Source organism: Danio rerio, chromosome 3 (assembly GCF_049306965.1).
Source record: "Danio rerio strain Tuebingen ecotype United States chromosome 3, GRCz12tu, whole genome shotgun sequence".
NCBI classification, from domain to species: Eukaryota; Metazoa; Chordata; class Actinopteri; order Cypriniformes; family Danionidae; genus Danio; species Danio rerio.
The window spans coordinates 57,381,357-57,394,472 of record NC_133178.1 but is presented as its reverse complement, the minus strand read 5'-3'; the positions used below and the strand labels follow the sequence as shown (position 1 = coordinate 57,394,472).

At 36.0% G+C, this 13,116-nt stretch overlaps 1 protein-coding gene across 1 annotated transcript; it reads left to right on the top strand.

The window, feature by feature from the left end:
* Nucleotides 1-1,661: 1,661 nt before the first annotated feature.
* Nucleotides 1,662-11,642, top strand: ubald1b (UBA-like domain containing 1b; the record flags this gene model as incomplete). Its single annotated transcript, NM_001020671.2, is given in 3 exon segments — nucleotides 1,662-1,891; nucleotides 2,199-2,252; nucleotides 10,182-11,642. Coding segments are annotated over 3 exon segments (459 nt in total). The 5' UTR covers nucleotides 1,662-1,783.
* Nucleotides 11,643-13,116: the final 1,474 nt, after the last annotated feature.

The following is a 13,116-nucleotide window of genomic DNA, read 5'->3' as shown; positions in this document are numbered from 1 at the left end:
GAGAGTAGGAACGTAGATTGACAGGTGGAGAGCATTGCTTTTCGCTCTGCTCCTTCTTTACCACAACGGACCGGTACATCGACCGCATTACTGCTGCCACTGCACCAATCAGCCTGTCAACAGAGATTACACAAATATATTTATTATATTTATAATGATGACAAACACTCGTGACAAAATTAAAACAAATATAAATGAGATTGAGTTGTATTTAGTATTTAAATTTTCAGAAATAAAGTGCTTATTTTACTTTTGCTACAATGACTAATACTTTAATAGTTGTTTTATGCGTGAGAGTGGATCTTAGGTTTATTATTTTTCACTTATTTTCAGCACATTTTAGGCCTTTTCTCAACAAATGTAATTGTCTGTATGTTTGATGTTTGTTGCCATGTTTTAGTGTACTAGTGCTGTTTTGAATATGAGGCAAATTAATCCTGGTTTATGTACAAAGATGTTTTTTTACATAGAAAATATATTAACTGCAAGTAAAGTGTTTACTAAAATATTTAAAATAACTTTAAAAGATCAAAAGCGTGAGTGAATTGTTCCATCGTCACTGAGACTATAACAACACACAACAACAATAATTGATCAACTAAATGTTATTGCATTTTGAATAAATATTTTAATGTCTAAATGTCCTTCTGACAAATAGATTAAACCTGTTATTTTGTGGGGAAAAAGTGTATTTACTGATAGTGTAAAATAAAAAAAAAATCCTAATGACAATGAATTAGTATTTTTAGAATGCATTATCATATGATGTGTCATCAAATGTTTCTGATTTCCTGTTGTGAAAAAATAAATAATTAAAATAAAATAAATTACCTTAAATAACAAAATAGTCAATAACAAAAATTAAATAGAAGATGACAAATGATGATGACTCTATATTAACTAGATACAGTGACGTGAGCTTGATGCACGGCGTGTTTGTGGGAATTTAACATTTTTATATTCATGCAAAACCACCATGTCTTTACACCAGGGGTGTCAAACTCAATTCCTGGAGGAAATTTAAGCCCTGCTTCAACACACAGGTAACAAAGGGTTGCAACTAAACTGTGCAGAGCTGCGGCACTTGAGAAACTGAGTTTGACATACACCATCTAGGCCAGGGGTTCCCAAACTTTTCAGACTGCGACCCTAAAATAACAATGCCAGTGACTCGCGACCTCCAATATCCTCAAGGGAGGTTATAAATATAGAAACCTTGCATGTACACCACACCTACTTCAATACACACCCACACCAATAGGTCCAAGTCTATTCTTCTTTTTTTAAATGTATGTGAGTGCTGTATAATGTGCCAGAAATTTTAACCCGGTGCCATAAAATAAATCTGCTCCATCTAATGCTATTGCTGCGTCTTTAATATAATGTTATCACCTCAAGAGTTGCAATCTAATCGAAAAAATTAAATAAAAATCAAAAGGCTGTAACTATTTTTTATTTTCAAAAGGGTAATGGATAAAATATGGTAATTCCAGTGGTTCAACAAAATTCATTAGATTTTTGGAAATCACCAAGCGACCCCCCTTCATTGTCCCCACTTTGGGAACCACTGATCTAGGCTCATATTTTTGCATAGTTGACTACAAATCCCAGAATTCCCTGCTGGTGTTTACTACGTTTGTCCAGCAGGGGCGCTCAGCAGGACCCTCCAACTCACAACAATTTTTGTTTCCAATCGACAAGTTGATGTGTTAGTGCGGCGTTTTTAAAAGACTGCAGATTAAAACCTTAACCTGACGACTTTGTATCGGTTTCTTGAGTAAATATGGACGAACTAAGACATCAAGTTATGATAAATCAGTTTGTTCTTACAGCAGGATGCGCGGCGGATCAAGCAAAGCAGTTTTTACAAGCTTCACACTGGCAGTTTGAGGTAACTTATGTTTGTTTGGTAGGACTCTTAACATGAAGAAGAATCTCATTTAATATAACGTTAATATAAATTTACACAAATCAATTAACTCTTTGTTTATTTGAAGCGTGTTATATTTTATAATCACGCAAAACAAACACTGCAACAGACAATCTAAACAAATATGACATTGAAATAATTCATTTATGAGGTAGAAAGTATTATGATAAGGCGAATTAAATAATATTATGTTAAATTCATTAAATTCGCGTACTTCCAAATGAGTATTTGTTGAATTACAAATAATCCATATTGTATTGTCTTACAGGCTGCCCTCAGTACATTTTTCCAAGAGGCTAATATTCCTTACAGCCATCAAATGGTGAGTATACTCTTGTTATTTTAGTCATTGTGTTTTGGCCCTTTTTTATATTTGTTATGATGACTTCCGCCATGTTGAAACCACGAGTCAGACATAAATAAACACAGGCTGGCGTGTTTCTAGCCAGAGCTTATTTATTTCGTTTGAAAAATTGCGACTTTGGTTGTTTAGCTCACCATGTCGCCCTTTGTTGGTTAATTAGATATGTTATTGTTTTAAGATGTTAAATTAATCTGGACTCATGGGAGTCGGGTTTTTGCAAACGTGTCCAAAGTTGTGGGGGAGGAGGGCGATTCCAGGAAACCGAGAGAACACGCGCTTGACACCGCGCTGTTTACACTACTGTAATAACAACAAGATCGCCTTCACTAAGGACGCATTGTTGTCTGTTCAAAGCCTTGCTAGTTTAAACTTCGGGTATTTTTTTATTAGTGTCGGGGTTTTTAAATTTGGATATCTAAACTTAAAGGAATTTGTCTCGATTACTCAGAAATAGTAGTACTACCGGTCACATGCAAAGCGAATGAAATTCAGTTAACCCTTAGCAAGCACCTCATGTACAGTTACACTCACAAACTGCTTACAGGTTTTACCATGTGAACGATAATATTGATAATACAACAATGTACACCCACATGGAGACTAATATTCGTGTGGATATTCCAGAAAGGGCTGTTTTATTCTGCTGGGACCTGGTCGCACCCCTATAAGCCCTGTCGTGGTGATGTCAACAGTCGAAACAAGGAGATTTTGGCAAGATATCTGCCAGTTTATTGTACATATCATAAATGATAGTTTTGAGCTTTGCTTTAAATATGTTTTATTTGTACTTATTACCCTTGAGAAGCAATGTGAAAACATTTATTTTCTTTCCAACTTAATAATTTTGCTAGCAAAGGATTTTATTCACAAATTCAAGGTTATGAACATCACCCCTCACCTTTCTCATTTTCAAATGGACATCAAGAATTAAATCAAGCCTCTCTCTACCTCTTCTAACAAAAAGGCAACTAAAACATTGAACGCATGTTCTTTTTTTGAGTTTTTTTCTGTAATTTGCATTGATAGTATTTATAATGTGAATGTGATTTCCTATATTTGGTTTGGAATACTTAGCAATTTATGTATTATTTAAATAATTAATTTATTCGTTCATTTATTTATTCTCTCTTTCGGTTGTACTCATTATTGATATGTTGTTTGGCATTATTGCCAGCTCTTGGCTCATCACAGTTGTTCTTCACATCTGTGTTATAAAAATAAAAAAAAACAGCAACAACAACACAGCTAGAGTTCTTCAGCCAACGCTAAACTTCCGGTGAAAAGTTTTTGTGACTATTTAAATTTTTTTAAAGTTTTTTTTGTTGTTGTTGTTTCTTTACCTTATTGACATCACAATGTAGGCGATGCAGTGGCGCAGTAGGTAGTGCTGTCGCCTCACAGCAAGAAGGTCGTTGGGTCGCTGGTTTGATCCTCGGCTCAGTTGGCGTTTCTGTGTGGAGTTTGCATGTTCTCCCTGCGTTTACTCTGGTTTCCTTCGGGTGCTCCGGTTTCCCCCACAGTCCAAAGACATGTGGTACAGGTGAATTGGGTAGGCTAAATTGTCCGTAGTGTATAAGTGTGTGTGAATGTTTCCCAGAGATGGCTTGCGGCTGGAAGGGAAGGTTGCGGCTGTAAAAACATGCTGGATAAGTTGGCGGTTCATTCCGCTGTGGCGACCCCGGATTAATAAAGAGACTAAGCTAACAAGAAAATGAATGAATGACATCATAATGTAATTAAAATACAATCAGTTAATTTAGTTTTTCAAGCATAAATCGAGATGACTGACCGTGTAACCGCTAGCACTGTCAGTACCTGCAGGCTAGACCAGAAACTCTATTCAAAATACTGAGGTAAAATAAATGTTCATATTTTAAAGACATGGCTGGGGAAAATGGAATTTAATGCAGTGCTTCTTGTCCGGTCTGAGACCCATTTCATGTCAATGATCTATTAGGCAGTGAAAAATGCTTATCTTTAAAGAAAACAGATCTTAAACGTGGCAAAAACCCTACTCAGTGTTTGTGCTGCAAAATTCCCCTTACTATAAAACACATTTTACTGGACGGTCCTGCTTTTAATATTCCAGAAGACTTTTCATGAAATGAACTCTTTTTAAGGACATTTTTAACAAAGTAAAACCAGAAAAGATTTTAGAATTTTTATCATGCATCAACACTAAAAATCTTATTTAATTGATTTATTCTTTTATTTGTTGATTTTATTAAATTGTATATTTATTGTTGAAAAGTTCCTGCCATGAAAATAGCCTTGGTTGCTGACATGGCATTAAATAAAAAAAATACAGTACATTACTTAAATGTGGCAATTTTGTAATGGAAAGACTGAAAATTAAAAGTCTCTGTGCATAACCCATTTAATTACGATTACAGCAATAATATGGTTTATATACGGTTTATATGCATCTGTTAGCTGATGTTCAATGTACATTGCCTAAATATTTAAGTACATCTAAGCCTAGAGTGCCCAAACTCGGTCCTGGAGGGCCGGTGTCCTGGAAAGTCTAGTTCCAACCCATAGATATATACACTAGATATCGCATAGGGACCCTGAGCATGCGTCAAGCGCCGCCACTTTGCTACAGTGCTCCCAGGACAAATGTCATTCAACCGCACTAGTCAAGACAATGTTATTACGTGAAGATGCGGGACTTTAGCGCTGTCTACAGGTGTAGAAACGAGCAAACAAAGAAATCAAAGCACAGAAGCAGAACATTTCATAGGTAAGATTAAGTTTTTTTCTGTTTTTGTATGTTTTGAACTTTCATTCACAAACGAATCGCTCTCTCCGTCAGTTTGAGAAGTGAAAGCAGGAGAGGAGCTGTGTTTCAGGACATGATTAGATCAAATTTAACAGGAGGGTGAATAGTACATTTCTGTACACACAAACACAAGCTTTTTGTCAGGAATGCCTGTGCGTCCACTGACCCATTAATAAAGAAAAGTGATGTAAAATTATAATTTTCGTAATTAGAAAAAAAAATTACATACTAACATCCAGGAAAACTCCTGATCATAGATATATGTGTATATCTCTGGCTTTGGATGGCCACAGTCCTCCACTGTACATTGGTCTCGCATTCATTTCAAAGTAGCGCTGTAGCAAGATGGCGGCGCTATTGACGCATACCGTCCAATAGACAACAATAGGCCAGGCGACATCGAGTGTATATATATATATGGTTCCAACCCCAATGAGGCACACCTGGGCTAGCTAATCAAGCTCTTATGCCGCAGTCACACTAGAGTTTGAGCTTGCAGAATTCTGTCGTACAGCACTGCAAAAAGGAGCGTGGTTAAACAAGACGATTAGACATTTAAAAAAGTGAGCGATCGGTCCATGTTTTATATTTCTGTCCAGAGGGGTCATGTTTTGATCATCGATTAGTCTCACGCAATCATGTGATCATGCGTCAGAGTTCACCAAACTTGAGCTTTGCAATGCAGCGACCTGCAAAACTTGGCGCACGAGCTTGCGTTTGCGGTATGACGAATTCGCGTGCATATGAATGGAAGTCTATGGGGAGAAAAGTGCAGTGTGATCGCAGCTTTAGGCTTTCTAGAAACATACTTTCTAAGGATATTTCTAGAGCTAAAATCTGCAGGACACCGGCCCTCCAGTACCAAGTTTACACAGCACTGATCTTAAGCAAAGGATATGACCAAACAGAAAATGAACAACATTCAAACCAGATTAGGATTGTTGTAAAATGAAGGTGAAAGGTAATGTTGTGCAATGCTAGTTCGTGTTTGCCTACAATATTTGGACGCCTGCCAGCACAAGGAGACAGCTGAATTATGAATGATATGCATGTCACTCAACACTAGTGTGTGTGTATTGTGTAAGCTCTACTTGGGATTCGCTTTTTACGTTTCGTATGCAGGTTACAGCTTCAACGTCCTACTGATGGTCGGATATCAACAGTAAAGATGTCCCTTTTTTGTTTTTGACCTGTTTGTGTGTTTTACTTGACCAGTGATATCCACCAGCTTTGTTGATCGAGTGAGTGAATGAAATGCTTTGGTAATTTAAATGTTGTTTACAAAATTGTTTTTGTTAGACTTAGCTTTTTTTGAATTACTTCTATAAGTATACACAGACTTTACCCATCATCTACACACAATCTCTAAATGCAAAAAGCAAACAAATCAAACTTAATTTAATAAGTTTTTATATTTATATCCGTTTTTAGAGTATACTTGTTAATATTTCTATATAAAACCCCTCTGCTCAGTCAACATGTGCTTTTTAGCAATAATGATCAACTAATTGTACAATATTTTATTAAATTTGATTAATTAAAAACTATTTATTCAGCAAGGATTCATTTTCTTGTTATAAAACAGTTGTTACATTCACTGAAAAGGCAAAGTCTTGTGTCAAAGGACAAAAGAGAAGATTCTTTTAATTGCAGTTTGTTTTGAACGACTTCACAAAAGACGTCATCGGTTGTTGTTTTCCTCTGATTATTATCTTCTTAAAGCTGGCCTCTGAAAGACTAAACGTTGTTATAGTAGCGTTTGTGTCAGGGCATCAGGCCTGCTCTTTATTCAGGAGAGGTGGACAATCAAACTTCTGTGTGTCCAAAGGTCCAGAGCCTTCAGCCACCACAACGTTTCCTCAATCCTTTCTTTCTGAAAATGACTCACTTTCAGGAATTCCATCAGTTTCCCCTTCTGTTGAAATAGCTGTGAAAATCAAACAGGTCTGGATTCATTAAAGGATTAGTTCATCCACAAAAAATGTACTTATCATTTCTTCAGAAGCGCACTTTGTGGGGAGTCAGCTGAAGAATTTAAAACGTATATGAGAAAGGGTTGAATTATAACTATGACTGACTGAGGTAAATTTCTCTTTACAAACGCAAACACATTTCTTTGGAGACTTCTCTGGCAAGTCCAGTGCAGTGCGGCCACAGTGAATTTCTTATCCTGGTGTATTGTTTTACACTACCTCAGGATAAGAGTATGTTTTATTTTATTTATTTATTTGTTTATTTGGCAGGGACATTAATTAGCATTTCTGCAAATGCACCAGAATTAGCTAAAAGGCTATTTTTCATCTGTTGTCCCTGAACAACCTTAAAAAAATAATACAAGAATTATACAATCAATGTAAAACTATATTATACTATACTATTATATTATATTATATTATATTATATTATAATGTATAACTATATTAACTGTATTATACAATCAATGTAAAACAATCAATGTAAAACAACCTAAAAAATACAAGAATTATACAATCAATGTAAAACTATATTATATTATATTATATTATAATGTATAACTATATTAACTGTATTATACAATCAATGTAAAACAATCAATGTAAAACAACCTAAAAAATACAAGAATTATACAATCAATGTAAAACTATATTATATTATATTATATTATAATGTATTACTATATTAACTATATTATACAATCAATGTAAAACAATCAATGTAAAACAACCTAAAAAATACAAGAATTATACAATCAATGTAAAACTATATTATATTATATTATATTATATTATAATGTATTACTATATTAACTATATTATACAATCAATGTAAAACAATCAATGTAAAACAACCTAAAAAAATACAAGAATTATACAATCAATGTAAAACTATATTATATTATATTATATTATATTATATTATATTATATTATATTATATTATATTATATTATATTATATTATAATGTATTACTATATTAACTATATTATACAATCAGTGTAAAACAATCAATGTAAAACAACCTAAAAAAACCAACACAAGAATTATACAATCAATCAAACATAGGTAAAAAGTACTAAAATTACCATGGTTATGTAGATGTTAATAAAAAAAGAATATTTACCAATTAAACTTAAACACTGACATTTTGTAATGGAGATAAAACTAGTTAAAACATATTTTAAAATGTTTTAGTTTTAAAACTTGTATGTTTTAGTTTTAAAATATTTAAGAATGAAAACGCAACAAAAACGCCAACACAAATGGGCAGCGTTTTAGAAAAGCAATCTCCTTCCATACTATACAGTCTAAACACATAATACATCACCATTCATGCTTACTGGGCATGCACATTTTTGCAGGCATCTGTACTTGCTATTTACATGTTGTGTTATGATCATATGGGAGGGGCTTGGTGAATCAGACAATGATACACAATAGTTCAAAAGACCAATCAGAGACTAATTGTAAATATATTTGCATCCATTTAAAAAAATAAATAAATAAATTGGATTTAATTTCAGATCACCAGTATTTACCAACAAATTGGTTCTTTAGTGTTTTCAAAATGCTCCATTTCCATAGGTCGAAGATGCCTGATTAGTGTGGATGCCAAGCATAACTGTAATAAAACGTATCTATTATAAAAAATAAATGAAATGTGTAAACGGTACCTGAGGGTACTTGCTCTCTTAAACACCATTGTGTTCACTTGCTCATAAGTAGTTCTATTTTTAATGACGTCCCTTAAAACTGGCAATGACTATACGTTTAAATAGACATCAGTAATCAAATTATTTAGCTTAATCAGAATAAGACAATAATATATTTAAGATGTTTACATGAGTTTTGCATGTTCCTTTCATGATCCCGTTTTACATGTTATAGCACATGATTCGATTATAGTTAGTGCATCACCAAGCCATCCACTTCCTCTGGAGTTTTATGTAATTTTGGGTGTTTCATTTTTAATTAGTCCAGTTTAACTGCAGTTCAGCACATTCACTTTCATTTAGGAACATTTCATGCATGCTCCATTATGACCTTAATCGGATTAAATAAATTAAAAATCGCTGTTTACGTGGTAGACCCTTAACCAGGGTATTGTCTTAATTGTATAAAAATCTGATTATTGGATGTTTATGTAAACGTACTCACTGATAAGAGCAGTTAAAAGTTAACTTTTAATGTCTATTTTTTTTTTACTTGGCACTGTGTTAAAAAAAAAATATTGCTTGTGTACTCTGGGACCGTAAAAAAAAATGGCAATGAAAAAAAAGGATCTGAATTCTGGGGTTGAACAAGGGTGAAGTCAGTTTAAATAGGTTATCAGTAGGCCCACAGCGAAATCTGCAAAATTCCACTTTTTTTTGTTTGTTTGTTTGTTTTTTTAGTCCATCGAGTCTGTTTATTTACATCTATAAATCAGTGTTTATTTTAATCTGAGTAACATTATTGAGTAATATGCAAATGTTGAAATGATTTATTTCCAATACAGTTTGTAAAGTGATATCATCTGTCTTTTTAGTAGTGTTTCTCAACCACGTTCCTGAAAGACCACAAGCTCTGCACATTTTCCATGTCTCCTTAACCAAATACACCTGATTCAGATCATTAGCAGAGACTGAATGACCTGTAATGAGTGTGACTGACAAAAGAGACATCAGTGCTGGTGGTCCTCCAGAAACCTGGTTGAGAAACACTGCTTTAGTAGATATATGAGAGACTAATAGGATTTGCATTGTAAACCTTAAATAAAAGTGTTTAAATGAATAAAATGAGTTTTTAGCTACTATACTCTCAAAACCATTTGCAAAAACCTGCAGATATTTTACTCTTTGCACAGAAAAACCAAAGTCTGCATGTTCAGGCCCTATTAGGAAAAAATGGCGAAGTAGATTGTAACTCTTTATCTTTTAAAATTTCTCTATTCAATCACAATAAGTAACCTCGCATTGTTGCTTTGGCACTTGTTAGCAACAATTTAAAGGTTTTTTTAAAAGCAGGCAGTGCAAAGTGTTAAAGCCTGAAATGAAATGAAATTGTTACCAAAACGTGGCCTACTTTAGCTGACTTCACCCTATCCTGTTAACTGTACTGGATCTAAACAAGCTCTCTCTTTGTTTCCAGATGTGCACTCCAGCCAACACGCCAGCAACACCTCCAAACTTTCCCGATGCCCTGGCCATGTTCTCTCGCCTAAAAGCCTCCGAAAGCTTCGGTAGCAGTAGCCCCATTACTTCAATGGCCGCATCGCCAGCTCCTCACCCCAACTGGGCCATGAGTCCTCCGCCAACCCCGGGCCTGCAGGGGCGATGGACTCCAGCTCAGTTCATGCCCCAGCCGCCCTCTCCAGCCTGGCCTTCAGCCGTGAGTCAGCAAGCCTCCGCTGAGCACATCAGTATTATGATGGAGGCCGAGAGATAGAGACTGCTTTAACTGGCCATCACACCTTACAGGAAGACGAGGACGGAGCTTCCTCTTGATGATATCAGCAGCTGTGGATGCAAAAGAGAGCAAGCGGATTGACTGTGGAACGGAGCGCATTCGCTCCATCTGTGGACATCTGGGAGTGTTTTCAAATGCTTTCTGTTGGCAATTACCAAAAACGTGGATCAGAGCGAGTAATTATGTAGCATATTCACGGATAACCTCAGACAAATAAATGTGTTACTGAATATTGTGTTTAATTTCAGCAGTTCTCATTTAATGGTGGATATTTAACCTACAGTGCATGCTTTAAAGTCTACATTCCTCAAAAGAGTTTCCACATCAATGCTATTGAAGAACCATTTTGGGATACACAAAGAATTTAGTGACCAATTCTTAAAAAAGCTACCTTAGTGTGCACATTAGTGTTGTCATGATATTGGATTTTGGTCCCAATCAGTACTGGAATTTTAAAAACATCCATTTTCCACTAACATTTGAGCACTATTGAGCATGTTCTTAAACAGCGCTGATTTGCCATTGTGTTCATGTGCTCAACAGAAATGACTGTGATTGGCCGTGAAGATCATCACTGAACTCATCGCTGTTTACTGAGTGTCATCACAGATACAGGGACATTAGAGTTTTAGAGGTGCGATTCGTCAGTGGATTACTCTTATGTCGGCTTAAAGACAAACCAGCTGATCGACGTGTTATTAAATGCTCCAGTGTTCCTGTATCAGTGGGTTACCCTAAGGCAGGGGTGTCAAACTCAATTCCTGGAGGGCCGAAGCCCTGCACAGTTTAGTTCCAACCCAGCTCCAACACACTTACCTGTAGGTTGCAAACAAGCCTGAAGGACTCGATTAGTTTGATCAGGTGTGTTTAATTAGGGTTGGAACTATACTGTGCAGAGCTGCGGCCTTTTTGGAACGGAGTTTGACACCTGTGCTCTAAGGAAACGGGTGAGTTTGATGAACTGATGACCTTCACAGCCAATCACAGTCATTTCTGTTGAGCACATCAACACAATTGGAAATCAGTGCTGTTTAAGAATGTGTTAAACAGCGCTCAAATGTTAGTGGGAAATGGACTCTATGTATTGATTTGTACCGAATTTCAGTATAGGGGGTTGTCACGATACTGGAATTCGATACCAATTTTGAAAACGTCCATTTCCTTCTAACAATAAATCGCTGTGGAGCACGTTATTAAGCAGCGCTGATTTGCCATTGTGTTCATGTGCTCAACAGAAATGACTGTGATTGGCCGTGAAGGTCACCAGTTTACTGAACTCACCGCTGTTTACTGAGTGTAATCACAGAGTCAAGGACACTTAGCTGTATGATAGCTAAGAGATAGATAGGGTTTGATAGCTGCGATTCATCAGTGGATTACTCTTATGTCAGTTTATAGGCAAACCAGCTGATCGATGTGACTTTAAAACACTCAAATGTCCCTGTATCTGTGGTTAAACTGAGTAAATGGGTGAGTTTGATGAACTGATGATCTACACGGCCAATCACAGTCATTTCTGTTGAGCACATCAACACAATTGCAAATCAGCGCTGATTAAGAACGAGCTCAACAGCGCTCAAATGTTGGTGGGAAATGTACTGAATGTATTGATTTGTTCCGGATTTCAGTATGGGGTTGTCACGATACTGGAATTCGATACCAGTCGGTACGGAAGTCTTAAAAATGTCCATTTCCTACAACCATTTAAGCGCTGTTGAGGACATTATTAGGCAGCGCTGATTTGCCATTGTGTTCAAGTGCTCTGTGATTGGCCGTGAAGGTCACCAGTTCACCGATCTCACCTCTGTTTACTGAGTGTAATCGCAGATACAGGGACACTTGTGGGTTTGATAGCTGTGATTCATCAGTGGATTACTCTTATGTCAGCTTATAGACAAACCAGCTGATCGACGTGACTTTAAAACACTCCAATGTCCCTGTATCTGTGGTTAAACTGAGTAAATGGGTGAGTTTGATGAACTGATGACCTTCACGGCCAATCACAGTCATTTCTGTTGAGCACATCAACACAATTGCAAATCAGCGCTGATTAAGAACGAGCTCAACAGCGCTCAAATGTTAGTGGGAAATGTACTGGATATATTGATTTGTACCGGATTTCAGTATGGGGTTGTCACGATACTGGAATTCGATACCAGTCGTTACTGAAGTCTTAAAAATGTCCATTTCCTGCGACCATTTAAGTGCTGTTGAGGACATTATTAAGCAGTGCTAATTTGCCATTGTGTTAACGTCTTCAACAGAAATGACTGGGATTGGCCATGAAGGTCACCAGTTCACCGAACTCACCGCTGTTTACTGAGTGTAATCACAGATATAGGGACACTGGAGCATTACAAAGACATGTTGGTTAGCTGGTTTGTCTATAAGCTGACATACGGGCGATCTGCTGATGAATCTCCCCTTTAAAACGCTTCAAATGGAAGTTTTTAAAACTTCAGTACTAATTAATATGGAATTCCAGTATCGTGACAAACCGAGTGCAGACTCTTTTAATAATCTAAAGAACAGTTTTGTACTACAAAGAGCATTTCGTTTTTTCTTAGAACCATTGATACTCACCGTCAAGCCGTTTCAAACTGGGATTATTTCATTT